Source organism: Bos grunniens, chromosome 4 (genome assembly GCF_055505025.1).
Source record: "Bos grunniens cultivar Pamir isolate PY7600 chromosome 4, Bosgru_T2T1.0, whole genome shotgun sequence".
NCBI classification, from domain to species: Eukaryota; Metazoa; Chordata; class Mammalia; order Artiodactyla; family Bovidae; genus Bos; species Bos grunniens.
Genome location: NC_141168.1, coordinates 89,882,976 through 89,906,471, shown reverse-complemented (window position 1 = coordinate 89,906,471; position 23,496 = coordinate 89,882,976). Strand labels below are relative to the sequence as shown.

The following is a 23,496-nucleotide window of genomic DNA, read 5'->3' as shown; positions in this document are numbered from 1 at the left end:
TGGGCTCCAAGATCACTGCAGATGGTGACTGCAGCCATGAAATTAAAAGACACTTATTCCTTGGAAGGAAAGTTATTTCCAACCTAGATATTCAAAAGCAGAGACATTACTTTGCCAACAAAGGTCCGTCTAATCAAGGCTATGGTTTTTCCTGTGGTCATGTGTGGATGTGAGAGTTGGACTGTGAAGAAGGCTCAGCGCCGAAGAATTGATGCTTTTGAAGTGTTGGAGAAGACTCTTGAAGAGTCCCTTGGACTGCAAGGAGATCCAACCAGTTCATTCTGAAGGAGATCAGCCCTGGGATTTCTTGGGAAGGAATGATGTGAAGCTGAAACTCCAGTATTTTGGCCACCTCATGCGAAGAGTTGACTCATTGGAAAAGACTGATGCTGGGAGGGATTGGGGGCAGGAGGAGAAGGGGACGACAGAGGATGAGATGGCTGGATGGCATCACTGACTCTGTGGACGTGAGTCTGAGTGAACTCCGGGAGTTGGTGATGGACAGGGAGGCCTGGTGTGCTGCGATTCATGGGGTCACAAAGAGTCAGACACGACTGAGCGACTGAACTGAACTGAACTGAAGCAGAGAATAATGGCTTTACCTTTTTATATAGAAATGGGGATGAATTATTTTCTCCTTGCTAGCTAAAGCAGAATACCCTAGGGATTCTATTTTGTTTAACTTTTAAGCAGGAAAGAATAAATAGATTGTATAGTATTCATCTCATTTTTAAATATGAATATATTCTTTAAGATTCTGGTTCTCTGTCTCTCGGTTTTTTTGTTTGTTTGGTTTAGAAGAGAGAAATTCTTCATGGACCCAGAGTGGTGGTAATGCTTATCAAATTTATATTGATAAAAGCTATGTGATTACACTTTGTTTTTGATGTTCATCTAAAAGTTTAATCGCAGAACAGACATGGTGTTAGTCTCATTAACATTGCTTTCTCATACTTTGTTCTTCACTTTTTAATTCCCCAAAGGGATGAAAAATCTAGAAAAGTAATTTCTAATATCAATGGTTGCATGTTGTACTTTCACACAGGAATTAATGTTCAGAACAGCTAAAATAAAAAATGTTTTAGAGGCAACATGTGAGCTGCATCTCTATGAAAAACTTAAAGATTTACAGTACAGGTAAGAATACAACTACAAAGTGATTAATTTGTTATACTTTTGACATTTCTTTTGAAGATCTAATAGTATTTAATATCATGTTACTGTAGATACAACCTCTACTAATTTAAATTTTTGCTTATAGTTGTCTAGTTGCCTTTTACATATTAGGTGGTGTGTATGTATAGTGATTTAATGCAACTACATCCAAATATATTTCTTTTCCAAGAGGGATATCATAATAGTAAAATAGAATATATTAAGTAGAGAATCAACATGAAAAAAAGAATCGTGATTGATCGATTCTTTTATCAAAGTGTCCTATAAATATTTATTAAGTATCTACTGGATTCTAGAAACTGGGACTGTACTCATATAAGTCTTTTGTTTTGTATATAGTTAAATTATACTAGAAATTATCCTTTGACAGCATGTTAGTACTTTTGAAATCCTTGTCCTAAAGGGCATTTTATTCATATGAAATTATACAACAGCTAGTGGTCACAAGAAACTTCTGACTTTTGATTTAAAACGGGCAGATCAGCTACTAAAAAAGAGCTTTGTGTAGAATAGTGATCACTTTTTATTGCATGGTAGAGGAGCCTCTAGATAAAAATATATTGCATACAATTATTTCATAATCTGGAAGTTTTTTCAAGATAAAGTTGACCATCATTTTAGAAGTGTGGATTTCCACAGAAGTTAATTATTTCTTAGGGATTTTTCAGGGCTTGGTGGCTCTGCCTCTGGGTCTTCTCTGCTCTGCTAAGAACAATAAAGTGGAAATGGTTCAGGGTGTTATGACTTCCCTGAAAACCAGAGAGAATTGAAGCCACTTACATTTTTTGTAGACATTCCTTAGGAAAAAGAAAACCTTAAACCAGTTACATGTTAACTAAGCACTTTGTGCTCAGGGTGAGTGATCCCAAACCCAGTCTTCTCTCCTGCTGTTGAGACATGTCATTAAGATAAGTGACAATATATTGCGCTTGAAAACATGTGGGTTGTTTTCAAATATCTTTTGATATTGATTTCTAACCTAATTCCACATTGACAAGAGAACAGTCTGTATGATTTCAGTACCTTTAGACCATGAAACTTTTGCACTTTGATTTATGTCCTTTGATATGTTTCAATGTCTCCTAGATTATAGCCTATAGAAACTTGAAACAAATTTTTATCCTACTGTTGTGTGAAATTGTATAAATCTTAATTATGTTGAATTGGTTCATGGTGCTTTTCAGTTCTACTATATCCTTCTCCTTTACTATATATTCATTCTATTAATTTTTAAGAGTTTGATATTGAAACTCCAACTAAAAATCTTGATTTGTCTAGTTAAAAAATAATTGTATATTATAGTGGAACTATAAAAAAAATAAGTGACAACAAGTAACACCAACTTAAATTTAATCTGTATTTAGTCTCAACTTTGTGTGTGTGTGTGTGTATGTATCTCCTCCTACTTGGCACAACTTGTACATTAGTCACAAACGAGATGATGATGTTATAAGAGAAGGAGATAGGTACCATGTTAAACAGTGAGCTTATTGAGATGAATGGACAGATTGAGACACTCTGGGTTTTGTTGACATTTTAATTACTGAATGGGCAAAATATGCTTACAGTGATGTTTCATTCATACAGGCTTTCTCTTTGTGAAAAAGCTCTTGCTCAGTACCTGGAAACCAAGCGTTTGGCTTTCCCACGCTTCTATTTCATCTCTTCCACAGACTTACTTGACATTCTCTCAAAGGGAACTCAACCTAAACAGGTAATATTGATTTTGAAAGCCTTATATTGTCCTTTGGTAGCTAAGGAATGTCAGTTTCTCTATCATTGTCTAAATGCTACCTACCATGTCACATGTTCCAAGAGCCGGAAAATATGCAATAAAAATTCTTAATGTAGCAACAGAGAGATGTTGGTGGCAGTGCTAAAGGAACTAGGAAGGAAGACTACCTTATCCTCAGTGAAGGGACACTGTACAAATGTCTAGAAAGGAGAACAAATGTACAAAGCTTGGAGCCCTGCAAGAAGTTAATGGAAGAAACACCAGTTCCAAATCCCCAGAACTGCGGGACAGTACTGGGGCTCCATTGCCTGGTCCGCAGTTTTCTTGGGAAAGACTGGGTCACTGGGAACGAGATCATGGCACGTACCTTCTTTCAAAAACCTTGCCTCTGGGGTAACCCTTATAATTACTAAGCTAGGCTAGGCTTCAGTGCTGTTCAGAAGTGTATTTATATAATTTCAGGCTCATCCTCCACCCTCTAATTTTCTCCTATCCATTCAAAAATAAGGTAGCACCCATGACAGTATGTAAAGCAAATAAAAGAGGCAGTTATCTTTTGTAATCTGAGAGCACAGATCAGAGACAAACTTTGTGCAAATCCCCAAGCTCTCCTTCCCCTAAACATTTAGAGGATATTGCTTTTCATTATATCTGTTCAGTTGTTCAGGATCTTAGAGTTGTTATAACTGACACAGGTAGTTATTCCTGGGCTTGACTGTATGTCACAGATTGTGCTTTACTTTTATAGGTTTGTCTCCATGTTCTTTCTCTAGAAATTTTTATGCCATTTTCTTTGGAATATGTGTCACCTCACTCTACAGTTTCCTGAATTCTGATGTCCTGTGGACACAGCATTTATCTTCATTATTTCTCTCTCATTCATTTGTCTTTTTTTAGTTGGAATATAATTGCTTTACGGTGTTTTAGTTTGTGCTGTACAACAGAGTGAGTCGGCTATAAGTATACATATATCCCCTCTGTCTTGGACCTTCCTCCCGCCCCACCCCCCAATCCACTCATCTCGGTCATCACAGAGCATTGAGCTGGGCTCCCTGTGCTCTGCAGCAGGTTCCCTCTAGCATTTCACGTGTGGTGGTGCATATATGTCAAGCTTAATCTCCTGAGGTCGCACCCTCCCCTTCCCCACCTGTGTCCGCATGGCTGTGCTCTTCATCTGCATCTCTGTTCCTGCCCTGCAGTAGGTTCAATGTACCATTTTTAAAGATTCCACTTATATACATTAATATACAATATGTGTCTTTCTCTTTCTTCACTCTGTCTGACAGTCTCTAGGCCCATCCACATATCTACAAATGACTCAGTTCTCTTTCTTTTTCTGACTGAGTAGTATACCATTGTATGTATGTATCACATCTTCTTTATCCATTCATCTGTTGATGGACATTTAGGTTGCTTCCATGTCTTGGCTACTGTCAACAGTGTTTCAGTGTACATTGGCGGGGTCCATGTATCTTTTTGAATTATGATTGTCTCAGTGTACATGCCCAGGAGTGGGATTGCAGGGTTGTATTTTAGTTCTATTTTAGTTTGTAATGGACTAATGTTTTTCGTAGTTGTTGTACCTGTTTACATCCCCACCAACAGTGTAGGAGGGTTGCCTTTTTTCTACACCCTCTCTAGCGTTTGTTTGTAAACTTTTTGATGATGGCCATTCTGACCAGGTGAGGTGATACCTTGTTGTAGTTTTGATTTGCAGTTCTCTCAATGATTATGATGTCGAGCATCTTTTCGTGTGCCTCTTCGCCATCTGTATGTCCTTGCAGAAGTGTTTATTTAGATCTTCTGCCCATTTTTTGATTGGGTTGTTTGTTTTGTTATTGAGCTGCATGAGCTATTTGTATATATTGGAAAAAAAAATCCTTTGTTTGCTTTGTTTTCAAATATTTTCTCCTATTCTTGAGAGTTGTCTTTTTGGCTTGTTTATGGTTTCCTTTTTTCAGAAGCTTTTAAGTTTAACTAGGTTTAAATAAATAGTTTCATTTTTTGTTCATTTCATTTCTCTAGGAGGAGAACCAAGAAAATCTGTGATTTATGTCAAAGAATGTTCTTACTATGTTTTCCTCTAAGAGTTTTATAGTGTCTTGTCTTACACTTAGATCTTTAACCCGTATTGGGTTTATATTTGTGTATGGTATTAGGTAGTGTTGTAATTTCATTCTCTTAGGCGTAGCTGTCCAGGTTTCCCAGCACCACTTACTGGAGAGACTGTTTTTTCCATTGTATGTTCTTGCCACCTTTGTCATAGGTTAGGTGACCATAGGTGGATTTATTTTGGGGCTTTCTACCCTGTACCTCTGATGTCCTAGGGTGATGATATGAGATAAAGGGTGTCATATCCTATTCCAGGTATATGTTCCTGCTGCTGCTGCTGCTAAGTCGCTTCAGTCATGTCCGACTCTGTGCGACCCCATAGATGGCAGCCCACCAGGCTCCCCGTCCCTGGGATTCTCCAGGCAAGAACAGTGGAGTGGGTTGCCATTTCCTTCTCCAATGCATGAAAGTGAAAAGTGAAAGTAAAGTTGCTCAGTCGTGTCCGACTCTTAGTGACCCCATGGACTGCAGGCTCCTCCATCCATGGGATTTTCCAGGCAAGAGTACTGGAGTGGGTGCCATTGCCTTCTCCTAAACACTTGAAAACTTGAAATACTTAGAATTCTGAATTTTAACTCTGTAATTTAGGTGCATAAATCTGTAAGTAAGAGTATGTTTTTTCTTTTATATTCTTTAAGCATAATAAACACATATGTGTTTGTTTTATTGAACAGTATTACTTACCCAGAATATAGACATGAGACATTTTTATTTTTCTACAATTATTAATCTCAAATGTGCCCTGCTGAATCTCTTTACAGTGAGTAGCAGATCCCTTTATAACACCTTAGATAGGCACTGTAATGCTCCTATCCCTTTTTCTTGTTAATAATCAAAGAAACTGAAAGCAACTCGGCAAGATCTAGTTTAAAATTCCAAGCTCACCTCTGTGTCAGGACCAGTTTTTTGCATGAAGAACCTGGAGGTGAGATCTTTTATTTCTCCTCCCTGCTGATTTATTTTGGGCAGGAGCGGGGAAAGGGTGTCATCTGTCAGTCATCGCCCTTTCTCAATGCATATTCCTGCTTCTCTGGTCAGCAGTGGCTGTTGACCTTGCCCCTTCATGGCCAGTACCCACACCTGGGTGTCTTGTGGAACAGGAGCAAGTCCTCAGGACAGGGAACTTGCCATGGGTATACACGCAGAGCCAAGTCCGTCTCAGTGCTTGTAGGTCTTGGCCTTGGCAGTGTAGTCAGTCATTTGTTACATCTCGTTCCTCCTTTCCACCTAAACAGATGTGCAAAGTAGGGACATGTCACAGATTGACCTGCTGCAGGCACCCATGGATTCTGTGAGTGGTTCTCCAACCCCACTCACTGGACAAATTAAAGGGCAGAGGTTGGGGAAACAGTCCTCCACCTTGAAGCCCCACGAGGAGTGAGGAAAAGTCAGAGCATCCCCTCTGGGCTGATACTCACGGGTGTGAGGATGGTCGTCTCTCTCGCCCCACCTCCCTGCCGTGCTTTCCCAGAAGGGGTGTGTGGAGGCGGATGATGGTAAGTTGTTGAGATGCGTCTTGTCAAGGGACCAGTTGTCCTAATACCTGTCTGCTCTCTTCAGAACATGTGCGTGCCCAGTGCCTCTCTGTCCTTAACTGAAGTCCTAGGTAAGTGCTAGAGGAGCAGATGACTCAACATACACTTGTCACCCGTTCTGTGTCCTTTCAAATAATCAAAAAGTGCTTCGTGCGTTAGACATGCTTGTTGGCTCACAGATATATGCATCCCTGATGCCAGCTACTGTTTTTCCACATCCTTCCTCAATTATAGGATGAGGTTTTGCTTTTTTTAAAAAATAAACTTAAAAGATGTACCTTTAAAATAATTCTATCTTCACAGTATCACTTCAGTGCTTTAGAGAGTTACCTTTCATATTACTGTAATTAGACAAGTCTTCTTGTCTGCTTCATTCACAGCATTTGAATTGTAAGTTCTAAACCCCTGAACCTCAGGTGCATTTCTCAGTGCTAGTAACAGTCTTTAATGTAGGACTAGTAATGCCAGGCATTAAAAAGATCTTAAATTTTAATGTAGCTGAATATTAAAGTCACAGCAGAGGGAGTCTCCAGAATGGCTCACAGCCATGCTAATAAGTACCAGCCGTGGTGCCGTCTATACCATATCAACAAGAGGAGGGCGGATATTTCTGCTTACTAGCTGAATGGGTCTGTCTGACTATGTAGCTCCAGGGTAAATGCAGTTTACAGTTCTCCTGACCTGCCAGCTTTGAAACGATTCGATTTTTGAAACATTTTGAAATTTGAGGTACACTTTTTCAAATTTGCTCAAAATTTGACTTCATTCAGATCTTTCTGTTCCAAGAATTAAACCTTGAACAATTCAATTTCGCATCAAATGTCGTCAAACTTTTAGGAAAGGATCCTTATTAGGGAAAGGTTTTAGCTGCCCCTGAGGTGCGCATACCATCAGGGAGTGACTTGTTGGGGCAGAGGATTGAAAAAGTGCTAAGGATGAGTTGAGTCATCTTGAGCCACAGTCAGCTTCTTTCCCTACAGTGTTTCTGCAAAGTCAAGGTGTGATCTTCAACTCTTGGTCACTTACCGTGGAAGAGTTAATGCTTATGGCTGTTATGCCAAAAGGCCTAGCCTTCCTGCACTCTCTTTCATTATCAGAATCAGTTTCAGGCCACCAGACACAGCTTGTCCGTCTCTGCCTTTTGTGCTAACATCCTGAATGTGCTCCCTGTAGTGTGACAGACATAACGTGGCAACGGCAGCTTACAGGATAACAATGCAGTGGCCCTTTGTGGGCAGATGACTCATGTTGACATCTTGTGAATGACTTGAATTCTTCAGATTCCCCTCCTCCACCCACTACACTCAATTTAAGAGTGTTGGTCCGAGTGAGGGTTTCTGCAGTTGATGTGGAATTTGATCAGCCTGAACACATCAGCTAGGGGAGGGCTGATATTACTACATCCTGCATTCTGTAAGCAGAAATGCCCAATTTAAGGTACTTCAGTTGGAATGTCAGAGTGACGACGTCAGTGCATCTAAAATGCCTTCAGTGGTTTTTTAGCTCTCAGTAAGTTTGGTTAAGGTCAGGTTTTAAAGATTTTCTCCTATAATTCATCCTGACTTCCCAGTCTCATAGATTACCTCAAGGACTGAGATTAGGGCTGTGCCATGTAACTTAAGTGGTCAGAAATTTCTGGCGGTTGCTTGTGGACACACAAGCTTAGAGGTGTCCTTGCAGGGTTAATGGACATGGAGTAGTAATTATGCAGTTGCATGTGATTCAGTATTAACATTCTGTGATTCTTCTCCTGCTTAGAAAAACATCCTTTTGTATTTTTCAAGTAAAGCAAGTAGAGTGGTTAAAGTCAGCCTGGGTAACATCAGTTGCCCTGGGGTGCCCTCCCAGGTTATAATACAGTGTCTAAAAATAGCAGACAACCAGTTTTTAGCCACTGGTTCCTTATGACCTGAAAGATCTTTCTGTCCTGGAAGAGTTGGCATGTTTTCTCTTCCTTCATCTTCTATGTGGTGATGAGTGAAAACTTCCCCGTGTTGGAGCTATACTATAGAAAGACACACTTTCTATGTGATCAGCCTCATTTGTGTTGCATGACGGAGGCAGCCATGGACCACATGTGGCTAATGGGCACTTGAAATGTGACAACTGAGAAACTGAATTTTTAACTACAATGTGTTAGAATTGATCTTTGATTCAGTTATTGGAAAACATAAATTTGAAACAACTTGAGTGTGAATCTACTTTCTCAACTGCGTATCTTATGAAACACAGAGACAGATCGAGTATGTCTGATGAAGAATCCAAACTGCGATAAGCTATAAATGCAAAATATGCACCTGGTTTCAAAGACTTGAAGAATGTAAAATATCTCATTGGTACCTCTTCTATTAATTATATATTGAAGGGACAATACTTTGGATATACTAGGTCAATAAAGCACATTAGAATTAATTTTGCCTGTTTCTTTTTACCTGTTTTAATGTGACTACCAGAAAGCCACTGCTATGGCAGTTGAGGCCACGATTTTCTAAATGACAAGATCAGGAAATGTACATACTCAGAAATGTTGAATGTTTGCATCAAAAATATCCTTCATGGCATAAGACCAAATCTATGTAAGAAGAAATCTGCCAACTTGTCTTTTGAGAAGTCCCCAAATTGCAGTATGAGGCAGATGGCACTCAACTGATACCCTTAATAGTCTGTCAATATTGGCACTTGGACAGGTGCTTGTGAGAAATGGGCTTAGTATTAGGTAATAAAAAGGACTTCTGGATCTTCAAGGGGCAAATGTCTAAAACCCCATATCCTCACAAGCACAGTATATTTCTGGATAATGCTTCCACTTGGTTATCTCTGTGATGGAGTGAAGGTGCCTCAGGATCTGAATCTCAGGAATCAGGGTGATGCAGCTCAACAGTCGCTAATGGTGAGTCACAGCCTTCTTGACAAGGCTTAGTCCTCCTGAGACAGTCAAGAGAGGGACTTTGCTGGCAGTCCAGTGGTTAGGGCTCCACGCTTCCACTGCAGGGAGCACAGGTTTGATCTGTGGTTAGGGAACTAAGATCCTCCAAGCCATGTGGCACAGCCAAAAATAACATAAAATAAACTAGTATGTCTTAGACAATCAAGAGTAAAAAGGTTGAAGATGCAAGTAGTTAGCCACATGTAAGAGTGAATGAGTTTTAGCTGAGATAAAAAAGATTCCAACTTTTCTATAGGGAGTAGAAGGTTAGAGGGCTCGTAGGTACCTGCAGTGGAGGGAGGCAGTTGTCCTTGAGTTTAGGTTGGGGCTGAGGATGGAATAAAGGAAGAGGCGGGAAAAGAAAACGGGCACAGAAGATGGTCGTGGTTTTGATTGCCTTGCCATTACCTCTACTTACCTTCAGCTGAACAGCAAGGAATGGAAGCTGTTTGTCTAAGTGTAGTGTATTATAGAAATTGCCAGTGAGAATAGCTCCACTTGGTATGCATGCACGCATGCTTAGTCACTTCAGTCATGTCCAACTCTTTGTGATCCCATGGACTGTAGCCCACCAGGCTCCTCTGACCATGGGGTTTCCCAGGCAAGGATACTGAAGTGGATTGCCAGTGTAACTTAGGACTGTGTCACATTTCAAATGGATGCCTTTGTATAAAGGTGGCCTGGTACTCAGATGACTTAGGCATTTATGTGTGTGACAAGAAAATAGACAATCAGTTTTTAAATAAAATCATAAATTATATATCCAGTAGGGATTATCCTTGATTATACTTGCAAAAGGGTTAACATATGGTTAACTACAGGTTATATAACAACATATGTTTTTTTTTTTTTCATTTTATGTATGTTGCCACTGCTTAGCAGAATTCTGTTGGAGCTCTTTTATTGGAATTCCTTCCACAGCCAGTTTATAAATTACACAACAAAATCAGGGTTATTATAATGCAGGATTAAAATACCACTTAATGTAACAAGATAAAAGATTGTCTTATAAATTTGGGCTCCCACTGCTAAAGTCTTAGGCTTTGCTGTGGAATTAAAACGTCTGATCCTGGCTTTTGTTTGCTGTCAGGTTGTTCAGCTCCAACCTAAATTCAGTGGGCAGGGTTTCTGGCTCTAAAACGTTAGCCTTTTTATAAAAATGGAGTGTAATTGCTTTACAATGTTGCATTAGTTTCTACTGTACAGTGAAGTGAATCAGCGGTACATGTACATATACTCCCTCCCTCTTAGATTCTTCTCCCACCCCTCCCCTGTCCCGCCCATCTCGGTCATCACAGAGTGCTGAGCTGGGCTCTCAGGTTGCCACTGTGTGAGTGTGGTGGTGTGTATGTGTCAGTTGTAATCTGCCAGTTTACCCCGCCCTCCCTTTCCCACCTGCATCCACATGTCCATTCTTCGTGTCTGTGTCTCTATTCCTGTCCTGCAAATAGGTTCATCTGCACCATTTCTCCAGATTCTACATACAGGCCTTAATATATGATATTTGAGTTTCTTTCTGACTTCACTCTGTAGGCACTTAGGTCCATCCACATTGCTACAAATGACCCAGTTTCATTTCTTTTTATGGCTGCTTAATATTGTGTTGTATATATGTACCGCATCTTCTTTATCCCTTTATCTGTTGGTGGACATTTAGGTTGCTTCCATGTCTTGACTATTGTAAATAGTGTTGCAATGAACACTGGGGGTCCATGTATCTATTTGAATTATGTTTTTCTCAGGGTATGTGCCCAGGAGTGGGGTTGCAGAGTTGTATTGTAATTCTCTGTTTAGTTTTTTTTTTTTTTTTTTTTTTGCCACTGTACCTCCATACTGTAGCTCTTCATAGTGGTCATACCAACTTACATTCCTACCAACAGTGTAGGAGGGTTCCTTTTTCTCTATACCCTCTCCAGCATTTATTGTTTGTAGAATTTTTGATGATGGCCATTTTGACTGGTATAAAATGATAACTCATTATAGTTTTGATTTGCATTTCTCTAATAATTAGCGATACTGAGCATCTTTTTTTCTTTTAATTTTTTTAAATTTTATTTTATTTTTAAACTTTACAATATTGTATTAGTTTTGCCAAATATCGAAATGAATCCGCCACAGGTATACCCACGTTCCCCATCCTGAACCCTCCTCCCTCCTCCCTCCCCATACCCTCCCTCTGGGTCGTCCCAGTGCACCAGCCCCAAGCATCCAGTACCGTGCGTCGAACCTGGACTGGCGACTCGTTTCATACATGATATTATACATGTTTCAATGCTATTCTCCCAAATCTCCCCACCCTCTCCCTCTCCCACAGAGTCCATAAGACTGATCTATACATCGGTGTCTCTTTTGCTGTCTCATACACAGGGTTATTGTTACCATCTTTCTAAATTCCATATATATGTGTTAGTATACTGTATTGGTGTTTTTCTTTCTGGCTTACTTCACTCTGTATAATAAGTTCCAGTTTTATCCATCTCATTAGAACTGATTCAAATGTATTCTTTTTAATGGCTGAGTAATACTCCATTGTGTATATGTACCATGCTTTTTGAACATGTGTCTTCATTGGAAAAATGTCTATTTAGATCTTCTGACCTTTTTTGATTATTTTTTGAACATAAAGCTGCATGAGCTGTTTGTATATTTTGGAGATTAATCCCTTGTGGGTTACCTTGTTTGCCAACATTTTCTCCCATTCTGTGGGTTCTCTTTTTGTTTGGTTGATGGTTTCCTTTACTGTGCAAAAGTCTTTAAGTTTAATTAGGTCTCATTTGTTTATTTTTGTTTTTATTTTTATTACTCTAGCGGGGTGGATCCAAAAAGATATTGTTGCAATTTATGTCAGGGAGTGTTCTGCCTATGTTTTCCTCTAAGAGTTTTATAGTACTAGCCTTACATTTACATCTTTGATCCATTTTAAGTTTACTTTTGTGTATGGTGTTAGAGAATGTTCTAATTTCATTCTTCTACATGCAACTGTACAGTTTTCGCAGCAGCACTTACTGAAGAGACTATCTTTTCTCCATTGTGTATTCTTGCCTCGTTTGTCATGGATTAGTTGACCATAGGTGCATGGATTTATCTCTGAACTTCCTATTCAGTTCCATTGCTCTTCATTTCTCTTTTTGTGCCAACACTGTACTGTTCTGATTACTGTAGCTTTGCAGTATAGTCTGAAGTCAAGGGCCTATTTCCCCCAGCTCCATTTTTCTTTCTCAGGATTGCTTTGGCTATTCTGTGTCTTACATGTTTCCATACAAATTAAAAACAAAAGGTTGTTCTGGTTCTGTGAAAAGTACCATTGGTAAATTGATAGGGATTGCATTGAATCTGTAGATTGCCATGGGTAGTACAATCATTTTGACAACATTGATTCTTCCAATCCAAGAACATGGTATATCTTTCCATCTGTTTGTGTCATCTTTGATTTCTTTCTTCAGTGTCATATAGTTTTCATAGTAGCGGTCTTTTGCCTCTTTAGGTAGGTTTATTTATAGGTATTTTATTCTCTTTGATGTGGTGGTAAAAAAGGGATTGTTACCTTAATTTCTCTTTCTGATATTTTGTTATTAATATATAGGGATACAAGAGATTTCTGTGTATTAATTCTTTTTTGGCTGCACCATTTGGCTTGCAGGATTTTAGTTCCCCTGCCAGGGTTTGAACCCACACCCTTGGTAGTAAAAGCTGGGAGTCCCCTCTACTGGACCACCACGGGATTCCCTTAATTTTGTATCCTGCACCTTTACTGAATTCGGTGATATATTCTAGTAGTTTTCTGATAGCATCTTTAGGATTTTCTATGTAGAATGTCATGTTTTCTGGCAGTTTTACTTCTTTTCCAGTTTGGATTCCTTTTATTTGTTTATTTTTTTCTTCTCTGACTGCCATAGCTAGGACTTGAAAAGCTATGTGGAATAAAAGTGATGACAGTAGACACCTATTCTTATTCCTGATCGTAGAGGGGATGCTTTCAGCTTTTCACTGTTGAGAATGATATTAGCTGTGAGTTTGTTGTATATGGCCTTTATTATGTAATGTCCATTTTTGAGAGGAGGGACTAGTGACTGACGTGGGCCATGAGGAGTTTTTTGGGTACAGATGTATTCAGTTTCTTAATTGTCTCAGTGTTTACAACAGTTTTTTTCACTTTGCTAAAATTTATTAAGCTGTACACACATGATTTTTTTCACTTTTCTCTGTATACACTTATATTTTAAAAGGTTATTTGAAAACTCAGTTTGTGTTGTCAGCACACTTATGTACATTTATATACACATGCTAAAAATGTTTAGGAAGAAATACAGAATCAGCATTGATAATATAGTTATATCCAAGTTATATTGATAAATGCAAAATCAAATGGCAAAATAGTATATATACTATGATTTTAGTTTTGGTAAAAGCAAACCAGGTAATATCTGATACCTAATATTAGCTATAATGGTTTACAAAATTTATAAAAAACTAATATAATCTTTGCTGGGAAAGATTGAGGGCAAGAGGAGAAGGGTGAAACAGAGAATGAGATGGTTGGATGGCATCACTGACTCAATGGACATGAAGTTGAGCAAACTCTGGGAGATAATGAAGGATGGGGAAGTCTGGAATGCTACAGTTCATGGAGTCACAAAGAGTTGAACATAACTTAGCAACTGAACAACAACAAATACAGTTTTTCTGAATTATATAATTGCATGTTCACTACTGAAAGTTTGAAAAATATAGAAATATAGAAGATCAGAATGTTATTAGCGTACTCCTTGATGCTATATTTGAGTGATTATGGTGGTTTTTTTTTAATGTGTTTGTGTAGGTCAGAACATTATATTTAATAAAAATTGAAATATTCTTCTACAACATGATGTTTAATGTCCGTAGAAGTTATCATTGTATGAAAGTGCTATAGCTGGTTAAACCTATTCCTAAAAGTTTTTTTTGCATATTTAGACTTCAAACAATGATATGTGTCCATGTACTGTATACTGAGTATTATTAAAAATATAAAACACTCCAACAAACTATTCAACATTTTGGCAGGCTTAAATTTTTGTACATGTAAAAGTAATAGACTCATTTTTCTCTTGTTCCAGAGGATAATATTCACAATAGATAAGACTGCTTACATTTTGGACGTTATATACTTCTCACAAATACTATCATGAGTATTACCATCATTATGAATAAATGAGTTAATTACTATGTATGTGTGAACTCTGAGGTGTTCACCATGCCAGGAATGACATTAGAACTTTGTGTCTATTTTATCTCTGTTAATCAGCAGCAGCATCTTTCATAGATGGGCAAATATGCAATGAAATATAAGCAAAAAGCAATGGGGAAAGCTTTGAGAATGTATGATAGCCATACAGAGAAGTTAGTACATAGCAATACATGGAAACTATGCATAGACACATATGTAGAAGCTACATAATTTCATTTTCTTCCCTTTGTTCTCTAGGTGAACATAGAGTAGACTGTTGATCTGATCATTGTATTAGTTTTCATTTTAAATTAAAATTACTGAGATGAGTAGGTTTTTTTTTTTACTTTATTTACAGACAGATAAATGAAAGTTCTTGGCAGTTCTCCTTGTGCAGAAATCTTAAAAATATTAATTTCAGTTATCAAGGATTGATTATATAACTCCATTTCCCCCAATAACATGGTTCACATTTCACATACTATGGTGTGTTCACTATGACTGATCTTGAGAAGCACAAACTTAATTGCTGGTTCCTCAGTCCACAAAAATCACCACATGAATGACAGATGTGCATCTTGACACATGATCAGTAATGTCACACTTTTCAAAGTCTGTCTGTGGTTGGCCATCACACATTTGCTGTCCAGTTCTCACGTAGTCAGCAGAAAACATAGTGTGCTACAAATTTGTCCCCAGAGAAGAACCCACCTGATATTTTATAAAAATACACCAGAGGGATGGTATGGGGAGGGAGGTGGGAGGGCGGGGTTCAGGATGGGGAACATATGTACACCCAAGACAGATGCTTGTTGATGTATGGCAAAACCAATACAATATTGTAAAGTAAAAAATAATAATTAAAAAAAAAGAAAAAAAATACACCATCAAAAGAATTAGTGATGAAGTTGGAAGTGTAGCAAAGAAGTGAAAATTGATAATGCTCATTTGGTATCTTCAGTTATAAGATGAGAAGGAGGAGGCAAGTGCTGTTTGAACTACTCCTGATAAGTTTCCTATAAAGAACTAAAATAATTTTTACTTTTTTAGTATTTTCAGTTAGTGTACTAAATATTTATTTATAGTTTATTTCCCTGTACTTCTGTAACCAAGAGTGAGAGGGATTTTAATATTTTTTTTCTCTTTTTTAAATTTTATTTTATTTTTAAACTTTACAATATTGTATTAGTTTTGCCAAACATCAAAATGAATCTACCACAGGTATATCCGTGCTCCCCATCCTGAACCCTCCTCCCTCCTCCCTCCCCATACCCTCCCTCTGGGTCGTCCCAGTGCACCAGCCCCAAGCATCCAGTATCGTGCATCGAACCTGGACTGGCGACTCGTTTCATACATGATATTATACATGTTTCAATGCCATTCTCCCAAATCTCCCCACCTCTCCCTCTCCCACAGAGTCCATAAGACTGATCTATACATCAGTGTCTCTTTTGCTGTCCCGTACACAGGGTTATTGTTACCATCTTTCTAAATTCCATATATATGTGTTAGTATACTGTATTGGTGTTTTTCTTTCTGGCTTACTTCACTCTGTATAATAGGCTCCAGTTTCATCCACCTCATTAGAACTGATTCAAATGTATTCTTTTTAATGGCTGAGTAATACTCCATTGTGTATATGTACCACAGCTTTCTTATCCATTCATCTGCTGATGGGCATCTAGGTTGTTTCCACGTCCTGGCTATTATAAACAGTGCTGCGATGAACATTGGGGTACACGTGTCTCTTTCCCTTCTGGTTTCCTCAGTGTGTATGCCCAGCAGTGGGATTGCTGGATCATAAGGCAGTTCCATTTCCAGTTTTTTAAGGAATCTCCACACTGTGTGTGTACTAGTTTGCATTCCCACCAACAGTGTAAGAGGGTTCCCTTTTCTCCACACCCTCTCCAGCATTTATTGCTTGTAGACTTTTGGATCGCAGCCATTCTGACTGGTGTGAAATGGTACCTCATAGTGGTTTTGATTTGCATTTCTCTGGTAATGAGTGATGTTGAGCATCTTTTCATGTGTTTGTTAGCCATCTGTATGTCTTCTTTGGAGAAATGTCTGTTTAGTTCTTTGGCCCATTTTTTGATTGGGTCATTTATTTTTCTGGAGTTGAGCTGGAGGAGTTGCTTGTATATTTTTGAGATTAGTTGTTTGTCAGTTCCTTCATTTGCCATTATTTTCTCCAATTCTGAAGGCTGCCTTTTCACCTTGCTAATAGTTTCCTTTGTTGTGCAGAAGCTTTTAAGTTTAATTAGGTCCCAATTGTTTATTTTTGCTTTTATTTCCAATATTCTGGGAGGTGGGTCATAGAGGATCCTGCTGTGATGTATGTCAGAGAGTGTTTTGCCTATGTTCTCCTCTAGGAGTTTTATAGTTTCTGGTCTTACGTTTAGATCTTTAATCCATTTTGAGTTTATTTTTGTGTATGGTGTTAGAAAGTGTTCTAGTTTCATTCTTTTACAAGTGGGGGATTTTAATATTTTAACAACAAGTTTTCAAGGCCAGAGCACAATTGCATGTTTACCCATTGATTGTAGAGGTTGCACAGTTGTTCTTACAATCCTGCACTACTGTTCTAATCAGGACCTGCCTGAATACCTACACCCCAAAGGGTGGATGCACCTGATTTACTCTAAGTCAGTGAAACAACATTTCAGTTTTTGTCACTAACCTTTTAGAAATCTGTTCAAGATATGATCAAATTATTGAATTTCATGACTTGAAATGTTCATATCCATTCTGTTTCTTCTTAGGTAAAAAGAGGGAGGCATCAGTTTTTTTTTTTTTTAATTGTAAAATTAAAGATCTTTCCAAAGACCCAACTAGCCAAAAGGAATTTAAATTTTGTGTTAACAAGTACAAATAAATGGAACTAATTTGAGGGCAACAGCATGCATGTTAGTTAAGAAAATGGTTGTGTTCTCTCAGAAACTCGAAGTGGAGGGCAGAATAAGAAACTATCTAACTTCCAGCATGCCAGGTATAAGTCACAGGAGAACAGCAAGCTGTGGGGTTTGCATGTCCTGATCACCCACTGAATGACTTCAGGATTAGAGGTTCTTGTGAAACGCTTTCCTGGCCAAAGCAGTGATGTGTGAGGGTGTCTGATAGTTGAGGTCTCATTTATCCTGCAGCTTTGCACCTGAATATTATTTAGGCCCATTATGCAGTAGAAGCCATTAAACATCTGTGCACTTGCTGGCCGCTTCAGCTGTGACAGCGAACTGTGAGATGATTGGAGAGACTGTGTGTAAATGTCCTCTGGGTTATGTGCAGGGATGCGGTAACTGTGATAATCCAAGCAATGATCATCGGCTACCACTCTGTCTACACGGAAAGTGAGAGTCGCAGAAAACTTATCTGTTTTCAACTGGGAAGATTCCTTGTGATATTCTTCGATACTAAAACAGTGAATTCAGCAAAAACATCAAGGCTAAAAGCTTCAGAGATTAAATCACCCTTGAGTTCCTTCCCAATATTGATAGTGGTCTTGTCATGTGGGAAATTTAGGCAGGTTGCCGTTGTTCCTAGGAGCTGCTGCTGGGATAGTTATCAAGTCTGGTTACACTGTATTTCATGAAAATGTCATTACAGAGATGGCTGTAATGCTATGTGCTAGGAAACGTTCTGTGGCTTGAAACCATCTTCTGGTTTTTATTTATTTTTTATTATTTTTATTGAGATGAAATTGAGACAACACAAAATTGGGCATTTTAAAGTGTATGATTCATTGGCATTTTGTACATTCACAGTGTTGTGCATCTGTTACCTCTGCCTATTCCAAATTATTTTATTACCCTGATATAAAGCCCCACACCCATCAAGGAGTCACTACACTCCCTTGCCTGTTCCTCCCGGCCGCCTCCTAATAGCATGACGTTTTCGACAAGCTTCATCCATGTTGTACATGCACCAGCACTTCATTCCTTCCGATGCCTGAGCGGTATTCCATTGCATGGATATGCCCAGTGTGTCTGTCGTCCGTCAGTGGACACCTGGGTCCGTTCCACCTTTTGTGAGTAATACTGCTATGAGTAATTTTGTACAGGTATTTTGAGTACTTGTTTTCTGTAGTTTGGGATATATACCTAGTAATGAAATTTCTGAGTCTTATGGCAAGTCTGTGTTAACCTTTATTCTTTTTCTAATTCTATGTATTCATTTTTGTGCTGAAACTTCATTGCTGAATGTGGGCTTTCTCTAGCAGAGGCAAGTGGGGCTTGCTCTCTAGTTGCCGTACATGGGCTGCTTCTTGCGGTGGCTTCTCTTGTGGAGCATGGGCTCAGTCATTGTGGCTCATGGATCCAGTTGCTCTGCAGCCTGTGGGATCTTCCTAGACCAGAAATTGAATCCGTGTCCTCTGCTTTGGCAGACAGCTGCTTAAACACTGGACCACCAGGGAAATCCTTATGTTAACTTTTTGAGGATTCACCAAACTGTTCTCCTTTGCAGCTTTTAGTTGTGCCACATATAAGGAGAGAATACTTGTTCCCACTCCTGATACTTCCTGTGGTTCACGCTGCCCTTTATTCTGTCTACCCCAGAGGAGGTAGAGTGGCTTGCCTGACTGAGAGCCTGCAGAACACGTGTCTTCCTCTCCTTTCCTCCTCGCCAGCCCTTTTAGGTGGAGAGGCCGGTCCCAGTCTGTTCTGATACGACCAGATGGAGAAGGCTTACTGGTTCTAATGTTCTACATGGAGGCCAATTGGGCTTTCATCTCTGAACTGACCTCTAGCAGAACAAAGGCAGATCTTTGTTTTTTAACTTGGTTTGTTTTATATTTCAAGTAGTCTGGACCTGTGCAGGGTTCAGTATGTTATATTATTGGGGATTCTTTTGGGAATCCCACAACTTAGGATCTAAAACGTTATGAGGCCAGAAGAATTTGAACTTTGTAAATGTGGCCTGGACTTGCAGGTTTAAGATCTAACTGCCACTTGTATTTACCAATGTCAACTTGATGAAGTCACCTAATACTTGACTTTCAATTTCTTTGTCAGTGAAAATGGGAGAATCCCATTCACCCTTCTTATGTAACAAATAGGCTATGGGACTCATGTCAGTATCAAAGCAGAAGCCTGGTAGCAAACGACCTGACCCAAGGAGAAGGTCTAATTTACATTTTTGTTTCAAATAGTTCAATACTTTTTTTTTTAATAAGGTTTTTATGGTGTAAGTAAAATACCATGTCTGAATTTTAATAACCTGACCACAAAATTTCCAGCAGAATGATTGCTGTAGGAATATGGTACAGACAGAGAAGTTGGTAAGTCTCCAGCCTTTAAGGAGAAAACACATGACCTACCCAGGTAAGCATTCACCTCCCAACACCTGATGATGTGATCCGAGTGCCTGGCTACTTCTCCACCAAGGTCGTTTCAAACTCTGAAATTGAAGAAGTGATTTTTATTTGGAAGGAAAAAAAAGCATTTTAAGGCAACTCTGTGACGATATAAGGACAGTTTTGTGAATTCATTTAGCTACCTCTCTAGATTCCCAGAATTCACCTCCAGTAAGAAGTGCTCTTCTCTCTTCCCGTATCTTGTCTTAGGTTACGCGCCACCTTTCCAAACTCTTCGACAGCATTGCAGATCTGCAGTTTGAAGATGATCAGGATGTCTCTGCACACAGGGCGGCTGGAATGTATAGCAAAGACAAGGAGTACGTCCCATTCCCAGCTGCGTGTGAATGCATAGGCCATGTAAGAGCTGATTATGAGATTCTCTATGCTAGGGGAGGATAGGGCTGTCATTTTTAAAAGTTGAATGGAACCAGAAATTGTTAATTCATGTCAATTGTCAGGCTCTGGTTGGTCTTGTGCTTTGAGATTCCTGTTTACATGTGTCTGGTGTGTCCGAGGAGTCCTCTGCCAGGCTTCCTACTCTGTGCATCAGGCTTCAGCAGCCTGCAGGGGCTTGAAGATGCTCGCAGTTGAGTTGGACAGGAAGGACTGCCACAGGCTGAATGAACAGACCCCAGAAGTCTCCTACAGACAGAATTACTTTCAGCCCTGCTTACCATTCAGGGAAGGATTAGGATGAAGCAGAGCCTTGCAGTGGAGCACATTAGAAAGTAGCTCCGGTTCAGGATTCCAAGGCGGATGTTGTAAACGGCTGCTTGTAAATAACTTTGGTTGAGTCCGCAAAGATGATGTCACGTATACCAATTACTGCATGCACAGACAGTTAACATGTTCTCTTCTCTCACAAACACCTCAAATATATTCTTAACAGTTATCTGTAAGAACAGCTCGTTATGATTTATGGAGGAGCTATTGGTGTTTTCAGATGATTTAGAGGAATTGCATCTTTTTATGGTGATGCTTGTATAACTTAAAAATTAATCCACAGAGTAACAGAGAGAGTAGCCTCTATTACAGAACAGTTTAGTTTGAGGCAGGGGGTTCTTTAAAGGGCCCTTTGCAGAAATCTGATGGCAACTCCTTTTTCTACAGGGGTTTTCTCTGTTGCTTTTTAATATTGTACTAGAAAAATCCTGCCAAATGCAGGGAAAGCAGATGGTAGAATACTTTGATTAAAGTGTATATTTGATCTCTTGGGTTCTTTAGGATATTATTACAATGATTAGAAAAAATCACCATAAACTATCTTGACAAAAGTATGTTGCTGTCTGCCTCTTCCCCAGCAGACTGCTAGCTGACTGGCATAGTGCCTGGAAGGAGGACAGTCCAATTGATAGATGTGGTTATCACTAGCAGAAACCCTTGATATTGGAAGTTTTCACAGTACTCTCATTTATCCTGTATGAGCAACTTATGCTAGAGACTTTTGGGCATGTACTGCATGTACCCTCTAATTGCCTTTCTTTTATTAAAAGATACTTTGCCTTTAGGCCTTCCCCCTTACCCCACACTTTTATGATTGGTTCCTCCCAATTTTGGCTGTTTGCCTTTTATTTGACAAGTGTTTATTGAATACCTACTATGTACCAGCCACTGGGTTTGGCCTTTGAAGATCCAGAAATGAGTAAGACATAGCACCTGTCCTTTGGGACCTCTTGGGCTCATTGAAGGTATAGATGTTCACATAATTAGTGATAACGGGAAGTGATGGTTCTTGTTACAAAGGGTTGGACAGAAGCTGATGAAAGACTAAGATGTGAGAAGGTATCAAGCGAGCACCTCATCAGGGCTTAGTTCTCAGCTTATATTGAGCTGAGTTGCTGTTGGTGGCATAGTCTCTAAACATGGGCTGATGTGTCACCGTGCTTGTAAGTTTGGTCTTCCCAGATGGACTGCAGAGTTCTGAAGGACAGGTGGCCATATTGAGGGCGTGGATCCCAGAGCATCTGGGAGATGCTAAAATGATATATGATGTACTTACTAAAGGAGCCTGTTGCTTGGTGACATTGAGTTGCACTGAGTGACGATAGTAGTGCTTAGATCTCCTGCGCTCGGGCATGGGAACAAAGCCCGGCTAGGAGGCCGGGAGAGAACGCTCCTAGGATATTGGGCCGTAGCGAAGGCCATGCTTCCTTCTTCCAACAGGGAAGGCTGTCAACTCATTGACTGCATATCACTCCTTCCCAGTTCTCCAGAGAAAGAGGTTGTAGGGGTGAACGCTGCTGCCATCTTCACAGAGGCAGGGAAAGAAAGCAATTATATAATTTCAGGATCTCATACAGTCCTTGGAATTTATTTAGTATAGTCATTTTTATCACTATCGTCAATTATTTTCAAATGGTATAGGTATCCTTTTGTTATATAACATCATCTCAGGGAGACATATATACAGAAAAATGTAACAAAGCATATTTGAATAGAATGGAAAACTGGCTCAAGTATATTTGTGGGAACAAAATACACTTTGAATGAATTTTTTTCAAGATTGATTTTCACAAGTCAGCAGTTGTCGTCTTTCTCGTCTCTCCTGCTGTCTAACTTCTGACAAGTGTGAAGATGAGAGCCAGTAGGGAATATAATTAAGACACTTGCTGAAAACACTGTAAGACTAGGTACTATGGAGATTTTAGGGTAGAATCTTCAGTATATTTAAAAATCATCAAAAATAAATTTAAAAATCAATTTACTAGACTCACAGACACAGAAAGCAAATTTATGGTTACTGAAGGAGAAAAGGGGCAGAGGGATAAATTAGGAGGCTGGGATTAACAGATACACATTACTATGTTTAAAATAGATAAACAGCAAGGACCTATTATAGCACAGGGAACTATGTTCAATATCGTGTAATAACCTATAATGGCAAAAAATCTGAAAAATAATTCATACATATGTATAATTGAATCACTTTGCTGTACACCTGAAACTTAACACAGCACTGTATATCAAGTACACTTAAATCCATATCCTGTGATTTTCAAATCTCTAGAATTTTACTTTAACATACTGGCTGTGATGTTTGGTTTCTCAAAACACTGTGTGTTGCCAGACAGGAGCTTGATCTAGAGCCCTCTGGTCTTCAAATCTGAAAAATGAAGAATGGAGAACACCTTGTCTAGTTAGGGTGTGGAAATTTATGAGACAGCTGGTCGGTGAAATAAGATGAGCAGTATCCTGGCAGAAGACAGTTTTATGTAGGGAAGACTTCATCTGTCAGTAGTTCACCAGCCCCTTTGAGTTACCTTCTAGTACAGGAGTTTAAAACATTGGGTTGGCCAAAAAGTTCATTTGAGTTTTTCCATAAGGTCTTACAGAAACCCTGACCAAACTTTTGGCCAACCCAATAAATCCACCTGAGGCCTTCCTCTCTTTGTAGCCTTCAAGCCTGAGAGAGGATAGCATTATCCCTCTTCCATAGTTAAGCCTGTGTTACTA

At 39.2% G+C, this 23,496-nt stretch overlaps 1 protein-coding gene across 2 annotated transcripts in view; it reads left to right on the top strand.

Moving 5' to 3' along the window:
- DNAH11 (dynein axonemal heavy chain 11) overlaps positions 1-23,496 on the top strand; it is a 369,573-nt gene that overhangs the window by 85,125 nt on the left and 260,952 nt on the right. For both annotated transcript variants that reach the window (XM_086397406.1, XM_086397407.1), the window contains exons 27-29: positions 1,046-1,137; positions 2,764-2,890; positions 20,251-20,400. In XM_086397406.1, coding sequence (XP_086253532.1) covers positions 1,046-1,137; positions 2,764-2,890; positions 20,251-20,400 — 369 coding nt within the window. The remainder of the gene's footprint in view (positions 1-1,045; positions 1,138-2,763; positions 2,891-20,250; positions 20,401-23,496) is intronic.